We start from the raw sequence: 18,107 nt of genomic DNA on the forward strand, positions 1-18,107 counted from the left end.
CACCTAGAAGCACTCAGCAGCACAATCTCCCACGCCATGTCCAAACACGTTCCAAAAATTAAACCGAAAAATAACCTACATAAATATCTAAATAACAGAATAATAAGACTTCAAAAAACCAAAAGCTCCCTTGTCTCCCTGCTACACAACCTACGTACACAAGACCCACTCCTCAGGCAACCCCTGTCAAGAGCCACCAAATTCGTTCTTAAAACCACCTCCAAAATACTCCAACACGAACTCAGATCATCAGTTGAACAATTCTGGACCAATTTAACTAAAAAGATAGATTACCGTGACTCTGACTCCTTCTTCCCCCGAATCAACGCCATATTCAGACCCAAACAACCTACCGCTATAGATGAACTGCATATCCCAAAAAATCTAGACTCCATCCTACTGAAGAGCGGCTGCAACTTATCCCAAACCAGAACCTCAAACGACCACTACTTTTTCTCCACTCCACCCGACAAACTCAACATCCTAGGAGCCTTCTACGAGGCCGTCAACTCTCCTAAACAACTCAACTCCAATTCACCACTCAAAAGTATAGTCGACCACACTGCCGATTCCATCAAAAGCGATTTCACTTCAACACGAACAGCCGGTAACACATTCACCACATTTGACAACTCTAACAAGGCTCCCAATCCAACACCTATCCAAGATCAAGATGATCCTTTCTGTCCCCCTCGATCTGTTGATTATATACTTAAACACCTCCCGAATAAGACTTCCAGCAGCCTCGACAACATTCCCCCCATAGTGTTAAAACACCTACCCAGGAACATAACATACAACCTAACCATCTTATTTAATAACGCACTGAACCATTTCTACTTCCCAAAAGGTTGGAAACAGGCAAAAGTCTTACCAATTCTTAAAAAGAATAAAAATCCACACGACCCCTCCAGCTACCGTCCAATCAGCCTCACGCATAGCCTAAGCAAAGTTTTCGAATCCATCATAAATCTCAGTATAAACACCTTTAACACCAAAAACAACATAATCCCAGACAGCCAGTTCGGTTTCAAACACCGACACTCCACCACACACGCCATCCACAAGCTCCTCTCTGATCTGAACACCGCCATCGCCAAGAGCCACTACGTAGGAGCAGCCCTCCTCGACCTCGAAAAGGCGTTTGATTCCGTATGGCACAATGGATTACTATTCAAATTACACAAAAAAAGTGTCCTACCTGGCTGCTCTACACCATCTGGGATATAATCAAAGACAAGTCCTTCACCATCTTTGACAGCAAACTCCTTTCCTCCCAAAAATTTCAAATCCTCGAAGGTCTCCAACAGGGTACTGTCAACTCTCCTATCCTTTTTAATCTCTTCCTAAGCGACCTCCCCAAACTTTTTAACTTCAACAAGGACGGCTCCCTCCTACGCGCTGGCTTTTGCCGACGATCTTATTATATACACATCAGGCAATAAAGTCAAAACAGTACGCGACAACCTTGAAACCCTCACCGAAAAAGTCAACAGATACTACATAAACAACAGCATAATCCAAACAATATCTCAGCAAGACCCAGCCGTCTCCCAACGTCAACTCTCCAACGGTTACACCACCCCCAGGGCTTCTTTCACTGCGATAAAACAGGCTTGATTCAGAACGCCGAGAACGTAAACCTAATCTACCACTGGAAAAGAAACAAAGCCAACAAACGTATCTCGTACCACCACCTTGATTACGAAACAAATAGAAATAACTTTACATACTCCAGAACCATCCCTCCATCAGACTACAATGACTATCACCGTCTGGATACTAAAAAATACTAGTGGCTCAAACCAGACGACGCCCACTTAAGCGAGCTCCGTGACCGAAAAGCTAGAAATCTACGCCAGCCCTGAGTCTAGCAACTAACTTTAGTACATCTCTAACTTATTAAGGCCTAAGCGTCTACAGGCCCCCCTTCGATGTACATATATAAATATTGTAAATACGTCCCTTCTTTCTCATTCTTTCTTCTCTTATTTTCTTTCATTAATTTCTAATATTGCTATCCTCTTTATAAGACTAGCTTTTAAGTTAAACCTAAGTTAGTTTTAAGATAACCTCAACCAAAGACTGACACGTGGGTTTTTTAAATAAAAATCTTATTCCCCCCCCCCCCTCGAACTCCACATAGCCTTTAAGCGTTACTTACTTAATAAATAACTAGTCATTATAAGTCAGTATTATACCAACCACTTTCCAAAGACTGTATAACTAAGAGATTCGCATGCGAGCGAACAATTAGATAAACATGCAATATTGAGTGGTATTTTTTGAATGTTTGTTGTTACCATTTATAAGACTGTACAATATACTTATGCAATAAACATGTTTAAGAAACAAAAAATGAACGATTCTCGTCCGATCATCGAAGTTAAACAGCGTTGAGCGTGGTCAGTACTTGGATGGGTACCGCCTGGGAACACCACGTGCTGTTGGCTCTCTTTTTTTTATTCCTATCCACTATTAAAATTTTTAAAAAGAAGTGGACCACGTGCTGTTGGCTCTCTTTTTTTTATTCCTATCCACTATTAAAATTTTTAAAAAGAAGTGGCCTTGTAAGTAATACGAAATTTTTTAAATTTCAGAGCGTTTATTTCTAGTAACCAAAATAAAAGTCCCTACGATCGATATTGATTATTCGTAACCAAAACGAATCTCTTGTTTACCGCTAACCAAAAAATAATTCTCGTCAGCGATAATGGTTATTCGTAACCAACCATGAATTCCGTCATTAATAATAGTTATTCATTTTTTGTTTGTTATTTGATTACTTTAGCTTGCATCTACCTTTCAGTGAGTCATTAGCAACCAAATACTGGCTTTACATTAGTTTAAACTAACATTCAGCATGTGCATTAAGTGTTAGAATTTTATTTAGTCATATCGTGATATAAACTAGGGAGAATGTCAATATCCTCGCCATAAGAATAAAACTAGTTTCCCACGGTACATTATATTCGTAGGTCTATTAATTTATAATACCTATGTATGTACATCTAACTTTATACATCGTAATGGCTTCTGACCAATTGTTTTGTTAATATCACTAACTTTTAATCATTTCTATTAAAACAGAATGGAATATACAAGTATTTTTATAATTAAACTACGGATTTTTATGTAAAATAAAAATTGTTTGTATTGATTTTGATGAACATTTCTTTTAGTGTTTTTACAGCTTGAAATCGTTCCTAAGTCATTTTTATTATAAGTGCATAAAATCCGCAGTCTGGCAATTACAATATTATTTTCAGAACTGTATGCAGTATAGTATACATACTGCATGTATGCAGTATATGTATAGTATACATATACTAACTCAAACACTATACTATAATACAGTATGTAGTGTATACTAATTCAAATAGTCTATATTATACTATATACAGTAAATGTATAGTAGGTACATACTAATTCAAATAGCCTGTATTATACTATACACAGTATACGTATAGTAGGTACATACTAATTCAAATAGTATGTACTATACTATATACTGCTTAGATAATGAAGTATAATATGCATATTTTTGCTGTTTAAAGGTTTCTTAGCGAGCATTTTGCATAAAAATCCGCAGTCTAATACTTACCAAGAAAGGCTAAAATTGGCCATTATCTAGCCGCCGCAATATTCGACGAAGGATTTTACCGTATGCTCATAATAATGGAAACAATGAACATACGAATTGGATAGGGAAATAAAATATGTGCCAACTTCCATAATAAAAAGCAACTACTGAAAGTAGAGCGACGTAGTTTAGAGAAAGTCAGAGGATTGCATATGGCCAATAAAATGAAAAAAGATCATGCTGTGTCGTCTTTTCGAGGAGGAGGAAGGTTTATTTTAGAGTTTCAGAATTTCAGACCAACTCTTTGATCAATTGTGTGGCTGTAAATATGTTCAAACTCCATTAAGAACTTTAAACGTGTTTATCGGAAAGCCACATTATCTAAAATAACGAGTAGGGTAACTTTGAAACAACCGATTTGTTTCCGTAAAAGCTGATTCGATCCGTAATTGTCCAAGGATTATGCCAACAGTAATAATTTTACTTATTGAACGAATATGAAATCAATTTATCTGATGAAAAGTTCAATTTTCTTATAAACGTTAGAACTCTCCCAATTTTTCATATTTTTCATATTTTTTTTTTAATATCGCGTGATGTTCTCATTTTTCAAAATATTTTTTCACTGCTTCCCGAGATAGTATAATGTTCATCTTTATCGTGAAACGCAATAAAATAGTCCCTCGATTTACGCGGATTATCTGTGCCACGCGACGTTTCTACTTTTTACGGGTAAGAAAACGTGTAAGAAGAGTCCATGAGTGTGAAAAAAATACTTTTAAAAAACACGATACATTCAACATGTAATCACCTATCGTGGAAGAGGAAGACAGGGAACCGCGTAAAATGAGATCACATAAATTGAAACCGAGGATAAAAAATCCGTGTAAAACGAGAGATTGTTTACCGCGTAAAATGACACCTCGCGCAAATAAAGTGCCGCGTAAATCGCGGAACGCACGTACTATCAGTAACTTTAATATCTAGACACCACGAACTTTTACTTTGCCGCATTGTAATTTTGTTCATAACGAAAAAAAAACAAGCATTATTAGATATAATATTATCTTTTAAGTGGACCTTAAAAATATACTTTAACAAAGCATTGATTCAATTAAATTATATTTAATATTTATCTCTATCGAAATGGTGAATGAAAACATAGTGAGACAGTAAAGTTTCATGTAAACCCACAAATAGTTATGTTATTAATAGTTAAACATTAAATAATTATTAACATAATTTTGAGTGGGACAGCATCAGCTATAGCAATTCACTTAAGGGTTAAAGTACTGTATCTATAATACTTAACGATAGTGTAAATTTTATGTATACCATATACAATATTCGTTAAATAATACTTTTAAATGAAATACCCGATTTTTATATCACTTTAACAGTAGGGTACTTTTAAAAATTAATCATTATTTTTCAACTTAGAAAGGGATCTAATATCTTGTAGAGTAACCTTTTCGACTAATACCAAGACAACGGATTTTCTACATTTTATGGGCAAAATTGAGCAACTGAAATTTGAAACTGTAGAAAGATGCATAGAATTTAAAGACGTCGAAGCATTATCGTTAGACTGTGCATTGTTTGAGCAAAATGAGTGTTTAAAAAAAAAATCTGTTTTTTGTTACATTTCTTTTTTATCGAGATGTGGGGGTCACCTTCAATTTTTTAAATGGAATGCTGAATATTTTTTTTAGAATTCGGATAAAGTACTAAATTCTTCATAAAAAAAATTACACCAAATAGGACTTAAAATGAATAATTCCTAAAATACTTGTAAGAAAAATTTTATTTCAAGCATTGGATCAATGCATTTGCGTAATCGGATTTTGAGTGAACGAAGAACTTTTTCTATGTTTCTGTGGTTATTGCGGCACATGCGCTAATAATACGTTCTCGAAAATGTCTGCGGCCAACGTTGATGGCCCGCAATAAACTTCATTTTTAATGATTAAACAATGACATAAGTTTGAGAATATCTCAGTAATTGTTAGTTTTTAGCCAGTTTTGGTATAATACTTTTTTACGCATAATTTGGTGCTTTATCCGAATTCGGGAAAAATATTGGGCATTCTATTTGAAGAACCGAAGGTGACGCTCATATCTAGTGATGGACGTGATATAAGTCTTTCTCATGATCTTCAAACAATTCGATACTTAACCCCTTGCCATACTTTGACGAGTCTGGCTCGTCATGAGAATTTCGGACCAAACGTAAACATTAACGAGTCTGACTCGTATTCAAAAGTTCGAACCAAACATGAATTGGCGCTCGGGTCCGAATTCTTCCGAGCTAAAAGGTACGGCAAGGGGTTAAGTACTTGTTTGGGTGTATCGATATGTATCAAAGGATAAGGAACTTGTAATTGATCTCTGATACCAGTATGTGCCGAAATGATACCAAGTAGTACTGGTATCACGGCAACGTCGATTGTATCGATACTTTCGAGCCGGTGTCAATCAGTGATATTCACGTAGATTTCATGTAACAAACGAAAGCAGGAAAAAAAGTCTGCAAATAAAAGATCCTGGGTGTGGTAATATTTTAAATAGAATGATAGAGATCGAGTATTTGAGCACAGAATTGCTTGAAAATCACGAGAAAGACAGACATCACGCTCATATCTGTTATAGATAGACTGTGGATGTTTATGCAATTTTCAATTTTTTGGCAAATTGAGGAAAGTGGAAGCAAATAATGTCTAATTTTCAGTGGTAGTGACATTTGTAGATCTGAAATAAATAAAAATCGAACTAAATTCTATGGAATTTTATATTATAGCATTTTTTGAACATTTTCGGAAGCCATAAATGCATAAAGATCCGCAGTCTAGCCATAGATATCAAATTTCGGTTGTCATCGCTCGACATCACACGATTGTAATAGCATCGATAACAAACCCGTCCAAGATGTACTCATATAAAGGATTGAGGCTTCTGAGCAACTATCATTAGAGATCGATACTCTTTAGACCCAGAGAATCATATATGCTTGTGATACCATGATTGTTTGTCACAAGGAATCGATACCGCTTGAACATGCTCAAGACCCATATCTCGACTCATATGATATCTCGACAAAACAGCGAAGAAACAAAAAACAGATTACAGAACTGTATGCTCCTCTGGTAACCATGCAACATTTGTGGTGTCGCGTCGATCCCGGAATTGGGAAAATCGGATCGCGGCTAGGTAGGTTGGCGGCGAATGATTGTAAGGTCAAACTCCGGAGAATATGTATCTTTATTGCTAGATGCAAGACTTGGCTTGCTGTTGGTAGTTCGGTATTGGAAACAGTTCTGGTCTTGTTATAATCACATAGAAATTAGGAAAGCTCGGAGGTAGGTGTGGTCTTAGGAAGTTGCCTATGATTGGTTGAAGGTTGTGTTTTGGAAGGTGTTGGAAGTAGTGGAAAATTAGGAAGAGTAGGAGTAGAGGTACATTTGGTTACAGGCGGCTACGGCTATAAAACTATAAATCTAGGTACTCTAACGGTTTACAATTCGGCATATGTTCGTCAGCTGAGGTTCGGTCGTTTATGGTCATTATGCCGCGGGTAGCTAGTCGATTTGACCTTCACGGTCGTGCAGTTGTCCCTTCGCAGAGGGTTTTTACGACGGAGCAACATTTGTTTGAAAAACTTTTTCGTACAACAAATAATTTAGGAGTTATTTGAATTCGTCATGTCACGAGACTCGCCTTACAAGAAGTAGAAAAGGCATTTCATGGCCAGACACTTCAGACGGTTCCTATCTAATGGCACGCGTATTCACTGAATCATCAAATTCGATTTACTCGAAAACGAAATCTTAAACGGAAAAACATTATACTTTTTTTTCGTTAAAACTCACTTATCTCATAACGGGCAACAATTGTAAACACAGCAGTAAAATTACAAGAAAAATTTTCTATAGAGTTAGCATTAATTTGGTTCAGTAATTTGCTGTTAAATTGCACTGTTAATTAAACAGTTATATTAAACTGTTAATTTGCTAGCATAAAGTGTATATCTCAACCCACTCAAACGCTTATGGAACCATCTGAATAGACATGTACACTGCAGAAGTAATAAAATCTTGTACTAAAAAGCATGATCAAAAGCGTAGTCTGAAATAGACGAAATGCAAGTAATAAATTAAGTTGGGTGTATGCCAAAGAGACTCTAGAGAATGATAAGAAACCGAAGATAACAGACTTCATGCTAACAATAACTCCGTACTTTGTCATTCCACATTTCATTTTCTTCGTGAATTACTTTTTATTAACAAACTTTCTAAACACTATTAATCAAATAACGACTGAACAATGACATATTGTGTTGTAATTATTAGAATTCTTGTATAATGTATCATATATGTATTTTGCTACATATCGTTAATAAATATCTGTCGATTATATAGTACACTACTCTTAAATTTCCTATTTCGCAAGCATAAAAATTCATTTTTGGCAGTCGTTGACATACTTTCCGCACAGAGTGTATGCGCAATGTAAATAGACAAACATTTATTAGGAAAATGTGAATTAAATTGTTTTACATAAAACCATTTTTGGCAGCCTAAACATTTAACCCAGTTTCCTTTACTATTTTCTAAACAAACTATGAAAATTGTCACCTGGTTCTCTATCTCAGTTCTAGTGATCTTGCAATCTAAAGTTTATTATAAAATAAACTATGTTTGTTTGCAAATTTTTTCTTTAATCTTTTTTCTTACGAGTGAACTCGTCAAAGAAATATTTGTTTACTAAAATTTATACCTTCTATGCGCAATATAGAAAAATAATTTAAAAAATATTTATGAGAAGATATAGTAACACAATTCGCAAATTTAAATGTTAAAGATGTAGCTATTTCGCGGCGTTAGATAGCGTTCGGCGTTACTGGAACTCCTCCTAAACTTTATGTAGACTTATGTAAACCACATAACTCTCAATGGAGAGCTTCTCTTGGCAAATCAAAAAAAATAGTATAGGGATTTAGAATCCCAAAGATTGCTCTAAAGGTGCAGATACATTGACAAGTAACTTGCGACATTTCCTGCGGGTTTTAAATTAGAAAATGTATCTATCGAAAAAGGTTTCGCAGACTATAATGATTTAGTTGAAAGAGCGTAAAATCCGGGGAATGGATCGAGGGAATAAAATATCGTGCCACTCACCGACCACATTCACCAGGGCGAGAACTTCGCAGAGGTAGTACCTGTAAGCCCACCAGTTATGAAAGCGAAGATTCTCCCAGAGATAGTCGAGCAACATCTTCTTCTTCTGTTTCTTCTCGACCTCAGAACAGAGGCCAATGTCGAGGTCCATCATAAGGGCGTGAATCTTGCCACCCTCCCAGCCTTTCCAGAGCCATCGGGGTGTGTAAAAGAGGATCGCCTGGAACAGAAATCGCAAGAAGATATCAGCCGGGGGTATCAGGAACACGCGAGATCAATTATTAAATCCGCTTGCATTAAGAGTAAATCTAATATTGTATTTTTTTTCGCATATAAGTATATTGTGAAAAAAGATTTTCTTAGGAAACATTAAGCAACATTTTAACTTTATATTAATATTTTTTTTATTATATGAGATTACAAAATGGTGAAGTTGTATAACATTATCTAACTCCATGTCCAGAGCGACACCTTGGTAGCTTGAACCCAGTGGTAAAAGTGACTATAGTACAAAAAATAAAAAATTGTATTCATTTAAGCAAGCACAGATTATTTTCAATGTAGCGTACGATTTTTTAATAATTTTGAAAAATGAGAAAATCGCGACTGTGAAAAGCAAAAGTATCTTTTCCGCTGTAAGAAATCAACATTAACATGTATAAAAATTCGGCAAATTAAGATGTGAAAGCGATCGTCCGCTATATTGAAGATAATCTGTATTTGTTTAAGTTAATACAACAATTTTTTATTTTTTATACTCCTGTCACTTTTACTGCTGAGTGTAAGCTACCAAGGTTTTGCTGGACATGGAGGTAGGTAATGTTATACAACTCCACCATTTTGTAATTTTATGTAAGAAAAAAAGTATGAAAATAAAGCTAAAACATTGCATGATGTTCCCTAAAAAAAAATTTCTTTTTACAGTATCCTTATATGCGAAAAAGATTTTAGATTTACTCATTTTATTAGGCTTACAGGGTAGCATACCCCCTGAAAACCTTGATATCCTTTTCATTCTGTACAGCATCGGATATAGTCCGTTGTACAGGTCAACATAAATATTTCGATCATAATCATGTGTTGCATGGAATATTTTTACTTGTACACGGGTTTCGAAATGTAATGATTTATTAAAGAAATGCATAAATAAATCAGCCATCGAGCCTTGAATTTTGGGTGAAAGATTGCTGTAAGAGCAAGTATTCGGTGAGTTCTTTAAATACAAATTATAGAAGTATTTCCATAATATGATTAAATACAAAATGCCAAGGTATTCGTTAACTCATGTATACAGTCAATAAAAGTATTTTAGAAAAATTTTTTGAAGTACCAAATCGAAAAGAATTGTAATACTACACACAATTTTTACTAAATATCTGAATTTATTGTTAAAACTGAAGCGCAAATCGAATATAAAATTCGATATATTTTCTGGAACACGTGCTATTTGCTGAATGTTTATTCGATTAATTTGATTATTGCAAGTTACGTTTAGTATTACAAGGTCTTTTGAAACGCATAAAAGTTCTTTGATTCGAGTTTTAGAAAAGTACCACAAAGTGCTTGTCTGATTTCTTGCATCTAGTTTTGGACATATTATACTTTACATAGCAATTGATTTCATTTGCCCAACTTTGCCCGAATCGGAGAAAACATCCGAAAATTAAAGACAATAAATTGTTTTTTAGTGACATTTTATTTTTTTCCATCACTCAATATACCTTCGTGTCTTCTTTAAAAAAGTATTAGGGGTCTCCGGTCGAAAACGACAGTAGTTTAGAAGTTATTAATTTTCTGCCGACTTCCATAAGAGTTCGAACACTGTGCGACATAAAAATCGAATGCAATTACCTAAATATATTTCGCGTTCGAAGAAGAAACTAAATAACAAGTTGATAATGTATTCGTCATTCGACTATTTTTTGAAATGCATTTTACTCATCGTAGCGTCCCAATAAGGAATTCTTCGGACCGCAACCTTCGCACGGTTAATAATAAACCTAATGATAATAAATCTGTAGACACCGCATAAGACGTCTGATGGGAAGTGTTGATGACGGACGAAAGACTTTGCAAGAGAACCGTGTACGCGAAAAGTGTTAAATTTCTCAAGCTTTTACGAGGCCTAATTAAAAGAGCACATCTCGCGGAATCCGTTCGAAGCGACGGATCGGCCCGCGCGCGTTGCGTTGGCACGCGCGTAAAAATGTCGGATCGATCGTGCATTTCTTAGGAAGCGATAAAATCACACTAAACGACAGTATTGTTTCAAGCTGGCACGGTGGATTGATTAATCGTTGTTGATTTAACGGCAATTCATTTCGGTAACGAGTTTACGTTGTCCCGTAGGCGCCTAAATGTATCACCACCGGAATTCTGTTACAAGAGCCGTTAAACTTCGCGATGTTGGTCTTAAAACGCTCGCGTATCCCTCGTGTAAACGGGAACATACGGAACGAACACGGAGTGAAATATCGTTGCTTTAATTAAAGAAAGCCGTAGAGCCTCTAGACTGCGTTTCTCTCATTCCGCGAATTATCGATATATGGTGTGATATGCGTGACTGTAAGAGCTAAAAAACGGCATGATCCTTCTCAATTATATATGCTTGTGTTTGAGGTACGTATGCATACAGTAGATCCATTTGCATTTTCGTTCTTAACTTCGAACTTACATAATTGATTCCGCTGAATCTTATCTCAATGTTTAATAAAAGTATAAATATAGTGAAAAGTATAAGTTCAGTAAAGTATAGTGTCTCATTCTTGCACAGTGAATATTTTTGTGATTTTTTTCTCAATTTTTAACTGTAACAAAATAATATATCCACTTGCTCAAGTGACATCATTTTAATGCCATAATGTGTATTTAACCGTACACTGTCTAAAGTAACAACAATGTGATACTGTGAAGCACTGTATGAAGTTGATTATCTTTTGTCGAAATGGTTTATCTCCAACAAGGGACGGAACCCCTCCCCCTACATTCCCACTCCAACAAACCTAACCCAGATTTAATTAAAATTCGTTTAAAATGGCGGAGTTGGATGTAGTAGACGTAACAGTTTTTTACAAATATCTCAAAAGCTAAGGTCCAGCGGCGGTAACATGTAAAGGGAAAAGTTGCTCAGAGTCACACCCCTAAGAAATTAATACTTCTAGCATCTCAAAAAAATTCAAGCTGTTTGGATCAGTTTTAAAAAAGTGACTCGTTTTGAAAGGGTGTACGAACACTTTTTACACTAACTGTATAACACATCAATGCCTCCCATCTAAACCAGTAAGAAGACCCTTTCCTTTTACCACGATAATGAATGCTTCAAGTTTCATAAAATTCCAAATAAACTTTTCGAAAAGAGAACAGTATTTAGAGTAAGTACAAAGAAATCAATCGAATTAATTGTTTTATATAAATTCCAACAATATATAATACGTCAACAAATTTGTTAAAAATTGCTGTTGAACGATGTAAAAATCTGTAAAAGATTTTACGACTTATTTAAATTGCAGCTTCTCGTGGTTTTCCCATTTTTAACCAATATAGCTCATAGCAACAGTAATCAATTTCGATAAAACTTCGTGTACATATGTATATAGCTTACTTATTAGATGTGCAGTAACCATATTTTAAATTTTACTTATACGCTCAAATAAAAAATCGTAACCTTTACTCTTTTCTCCCCAATTTCAACGAATACTAATTTCTAAGTAATTGTTTTTAAACATTATCTAGTAAGCTCCAATTTCTAAAAAGTTATTCCTTTGTAAAGGGTGTGCGATTACTTTTGTCCATCACTGTACGTACAATACAGGTCAATTGACTTCGGACACAAATATTTTTCTTTTTATTCGTTGTCCTTTCGGTCGTACGAATGTTTTGCTTCGCACGAGCGTGTGCACTTAGCACCACTCTCTCTAACTGTCGCAAAAGTTACAAGGGAGTACGTTGTGTATGTTTAAATGGACAGAACTATTCGGACGACTGATTTCCAAGCGTAAATTGTGTTGTGAAACAAGATTTCTGTAGAAATATGATTTTATATTTCTGTTTTAACAATGTTAGTATGGTACGAGGCAAAAGTTTACCAAAAATATTCAAAGAAAAAATCATTAATTTCCTAAACAGTTTAGAGTTAATATCCGCAGTTTCGCAACGTTTAGACGCCCCAATCAATAAAAAGTACCGATTCCACCAGCAGGAACATTTAAAAATATGTAAAACTGGTCGATCTATAAAACTTCAATTAGACAAGGAAAACTACTGTTGATTTTCATGTAGAAATAGTTTAATTTGGCAAGCTGTATATGACTGTGAAGAACGGTTCGTCGTTGTTTAGTGTCGCTTGGTTCCCACGGATGACATGGTGCGAGGAAATCATTAGTTCCTGAACAGAGTAGGAAAGTCCAACATTAATTTGCTCGAGATCATTTAAACAGGATCGTAATTGGATGAACGTACTTTTCAGCGATGAAAGTGAATTTCACTCGTTCGATTCTAACACAGTTCAATGAGTGCGTCGAGAAGAAAGAAAAAGATTTAATAATTTCCTATTTTGAAACATGGAGAAAGCAATATAGTGGCTTGGAGATGTTTTTCTGATCATTGTATTGGTCTACTAAAAAAACAAACTACTATGAAAAAAGTGATTAAGTTAGACTGTAATTTCAGTATTGGAATATCCATTCTAAAGTGTGGATATTCCAATACTGAAAAAATTTGGAATCGCTTAAATCATCACTTAAAAGCCGAAAAATTAAACAATACAAAAAGAATTTTTTGAAATATTATTTCAAAAGTGGCATAGCATTCGCCTTGATGAAATAATAAAAAGATTTTTGGTGTCGTTACCGAAAAGAACGCAAGCAGTCATTGATTCAAAAGGATATGCTACAAAATATCAATCATTTAACTTTATTTCCTTCACGACATTATAATTAGCAATTTGTTTGTTTTGGTTTTAGCGAGTTATCGGTATCGTCCGAATACTTTTGTTAGATATAATTTTTGGTTATTATGAAAAATGTATATTTGTTGTCATAGTTTCTTATGTTTTTATTTAAAAAATATCTATATCTATTTCATTAATTAATAAGGAGAGTTCTCCAAGTACCGGATACATAAGGATTTTTAAAATACATAAAATTATACACGTTTAGATTTTAGTTTAGATTTTGTCTTTGCATTAGATTGCATTAAGAATCTGAAGTATCCAATTAAATAAACGACATACTCACAAGAAACATACATATAAACATTTTCCAACGTGGTAACTGAAATGGACTCAAACCCGTCGTAAATGACGTAAATATCTGAATAAGTTATTTAAGTCGTTGCCCAAGCGTATGTTGGATGCAAAAAATCAAACATATTTTTTTCAAATTTTCAATAAATTCTCTTATACGTGCCATCATTTTGTCGCGCCGATATTTTATTATTTCTGTATACACTTAAAAAATTGGAATTTTTTCTTTCAACCTTTTATACTGATAGGTTGTATTTTACAATTAAAGAGTGCAAGATGCCCCTAAAATATGCTGCCATGAAAGGGGTGATATTCTGGAACGACCGTTTGTTAAGCAGTTATCAACGAAAAACATGAACCAATCAGAGCGCGGCTACTGCGGACGGATTCCGGCTCGATTACAGGTTCTGCTGAGCGTAGCGTTAGCATTGTCCGAGCCGGAATCCGTCCGCTGTAGCCGCGCTCTGATTGGTCCGTGTTTTTCGTTGATAACTGTTTAACAATTCCGCGAGGAGCATTTTCGCAAAGCAAAAAATCACTTCAAATGACCTGAGGAACCACCCCTTTCAAGGAAGTACAACCTTTCTGGGACACCCAGTATACCACTTAAACGCATTACTTCAGTGCATGCAAATTACGAAAACGCGTGCCATTTTTTTGTCGCGAAGTGTGTTTAGCCGATTTGGATTTGGAACCTTCTATCCCGAAATCCCTGTATGATGGTGTGCAGTTCGTGAACCCTTTACACGATTCAAGAGAACCGTGAATTGTCGCGACTCGGGAACAGGGTCGAACGCCAACGTCCACGCGAATCCAACAAAAAGGGAAAATCCATGGATGAAAATAGAACGAGCTATACTTTAACCGTGCTCGCGTGCCAGCTCGGCGCATCATTCCGCATGGAGCCACGCGGTAAGTGGATAAAATTGGCTAAACAAGAGGAAAACCCGATGGAGCGTCTTTGAACGAACGACAGACCGCTCTTTTTCCCTCCCCTTTCGCCGATGCGTCCCTCCATTCGCGGATCCACTTAACGGAAACGATCGGGGAAAGGATTTTTTTTCTCTTTAGCGTATTACTGCTAGGGCGAAGCTGACCGAAGGTCCCCCGACAACCTTGGCTTATGAGTATGCTTATAATCTAGTCACGATTGATCGATAACCAGGAAGCGACGAATATGCTTTTCTTCCGAAGAAGAAGGTTATTAATATAAATTCTTTGAGCTGGCAGAACGACCAACGGGGAGGACCGTCGATTAAAATTGGAATGGTTGACGATTTTAAAGTGGAAGCCTTCAAGACCGTTTTCACTTGGTACTTGGCTCACGAGGGAAGGATCTGCGGTAGCCCTGTTCGATTTTAATGTACTTTTGCACGATGGTACTATACATGTTTCTAATGATATATCGTTCATTCATAAGAAAAGTGACATAAGTCAAAAAAAGGAAATTTTACAGGAGAACCATTTGAAGATTACCTAAAATTGCCAATTTTTTTATTGTATATAACTAACTTAAAAATGTGAAATAATTTGTTATTATTTAGATACCGGGTTAATTTGCATGTACATTAGTCATAAAGTACACCACAATTTATATATCTATTATTATAATTTTATTTATAAATAAATTTCGAGTTATGTCGTTTTTCCTGCGAATAATTGTTGGAAGGTTGAATTAGATTTATGACGTTTTTACTGTGAAAAATTAAAATTACTTCAAAGCTAGTGAAGCAACAAAAATAATTTTAAACATTTTTGAGATGTGTCGCTTTTCTTATGAATGAACGATATGTAAAATGTTAGGCGTAGATACTTAAAATCATTAAAGATACAAAGGTACGAAACGGCAGAGTTTCGTTTCCACCGTAATATTGGCGACGTTAGTTGATACCGTGATTCCTCTATATATGTCGTCAAGGCTTGCATGATAAACATCGCGGAATTATCCCCACTACCACGGGGTATACCCCGTGTGGGGCCACGAAGCTCGAAAGGCCTCGGACGCCGAGGAGTGTAAACATAACACGGCTCGGGTATGTCTCTTGGATGATACACGACGCTGACAAGACCCGTTTTGTTGTTATATATCGAGAATTCACTGTATCGAGACTACAGTTTTGTCCCGCTATAGGACGACGATGTTTGTTTCGAAACAAGAAAATCGCTATCCCCTCTTCTTCTTTTGAAGTTGTCCGCTCGACACCGCTTAGTGTCTTTTCCAACGAAAAATAGCGCTGCTCGGCCGACCACTTTGTAGTTTGTCGCTACGTTCAAGCCTCTGGCATATTCTCATAGGGTACCCTGCACCGCAATACGTTAGAGCCGTCCGGAGCCATCGACTTATAGCGGAACAAAAATGTAGTAAGCTGGAGATCATCGGGTGAAATCTGGATTACTCATCATTTAAAAAGATGTTTTTGTACTTTTGTAACTAAAACTTATACAATAGCAAAATTTCAAAATTACCATGAACTTATTGTAACCGACCGCGACATGTCAAAACGAAGTGATTATATTCGATTACATTCAATTTTTCATCATTAACTTCAATCACCGATACATACAAATATGATAAAGTATGTCTGGAATGTCGTCAAATTAATTTCAAACCGCAAAATATTTTTTAACATAAGCCAAATAGCTTTTCCTGGTGAACTAAAAACAAGAAGTATACATGTCACAGTCATTTATTCAATTCTCTTGGTGTCGAAGTTTATTGTGTATGTACGATGATTATCATCTCAAATCGTGGACATCGTAATTATAAGTGACACTGTGGACAAAATTTTTCAAAATTATTAATAATCGGAATTTTACCCGATGATCTCCAGCTTACTAGAGTAGTTGTCCCTAATAGTGAGCTTTACCTGTAATAGTCCCTATTAATGTGCTTTCGTATTTAAATGAGCAATAAACATTAACTTGAAGAAATAAATCGAGAAAGTATTTGTGTTAACTGAATTAGCACTAAACCTACCAAGCATAAAACATATAAAAGTGAAACGTCTTACAGAAGGGAGAAGATTGAATTTACGATTGATTGTACGATTTTCATTGTAATATGTGCTTAAATAAAGAAGTCAATTCAGAAATTTCCTATGAAAACGTTTTTATAGTTTCAATAATTGTGAAATAGAAAACCGGTCGTTTTGACTGTGGTAGGTTTAGTGTTGTCTAAAAAACAAAGGAACATTTGTCTAACAGAACGAAATAAATAGATAATTAACATAACTTGCACTATATAGTGTAAGGTATAAGTTAGGCCTGGGCAACTTGCGGCTCGCGATCCACAGACGACTCCTCCCCCTACTTCTGGGACCCCCCACCAAACTCCTGTGGAGTGTAGATGTACATGCATACGTTCGTAATCATGCGAGGACACGAGGCAAAGTACGGTAAGGGGCAATATGAAATAGTTGATAATGGGGGAACGGTACATTGGTAGTGGGAGTCATGAAGCGAGAGCGAGGAAGAAGTTGCCCGGGCCCAGTGTCGCCAGATCAAGACTTGTTCCCCCACTCTAATTTCACTCTCTACCACGGTATTCCCCACGCTTCCGCCGCAGCCGGGTCACGTGACGCGTTCCGTCTCTGTCGTGCATACTCCGGTACTGGCAAAGAGAGGGTAACTTTTTCCTCTCAATTCATGCTCCCTCCCCTCGTCTGGCGACATTGTCCGGGCCTAATATTATAAGGTATACATTATATCATAAAATTGCTTATTCCGATCATATAGGAGAACTTTTCGATAAAATGTGATCTTGAAGGGATTAAAGAGAACACGAAGGCACTGTTTTGCTGAAATACTGAGATTGAGTATTCCGTATAAGATTATTAAATTGTGGCACGTTCGCTACCAGAATTTACTTTGATTGCGGTCTTCATAACTATAATATTCGGTCAATTGTAACATATTTTCCTAAAAAACATGAGAACAAATATTATTACAAAAAATGATAAATACTATATCGTAACTAGAAAAGACTAATGATAAATGGTACGTATTGGTTTAAAGTAAAAATAACCTTAGGCGTCATCCGTTTTAAGTAAGTACAACATTTTTGGGACACCCTGTATAATGCATCAACGCTAATATTGTTCATATAGGT

The 18,107-nt window shown here is 35.8% G+C and overlaps 1 protein-coding gene across 2 annotated transcripts in view; it reads right to left on the reverse strand.

Annotated features, from left to right (window-relative positions):
* LOC143362544 (innexin shaking-B-like) overlaps nt 1–18,107 on the reverse strand; it is a 55,718-nt gene that overhangs the window by 15,220 nt on the left and 22,391 nt on the right. For both annotated transcript variants that reach the window (XM_076802808.1, XM_076802798.1), the window contains exon 2: nt 8,758–8,977. In XM_076802808.1, coding sequence (XP_076658923.1) covers nt 8,758–8,977 — 220 coding nt within the window. The remainder of the gene's footprint in view (nt 1–8,757; nt 8,978–18,107) is intronic.

Source organism: Halictus rubicundus, chromosome 2, assembly GCF_050948215.1.
Source record: "Halictus rubicundus isolate RS-2024b chromosome 2, iyHalRubi1_principal, whole genome shotgun sequence".
Taxonomy (NCBI): Eukaryota; Metazoa; Arthropoda; class Insecta; order Hymenoptera; family Halictidae; genus Halictus; species Halictus rubicundus.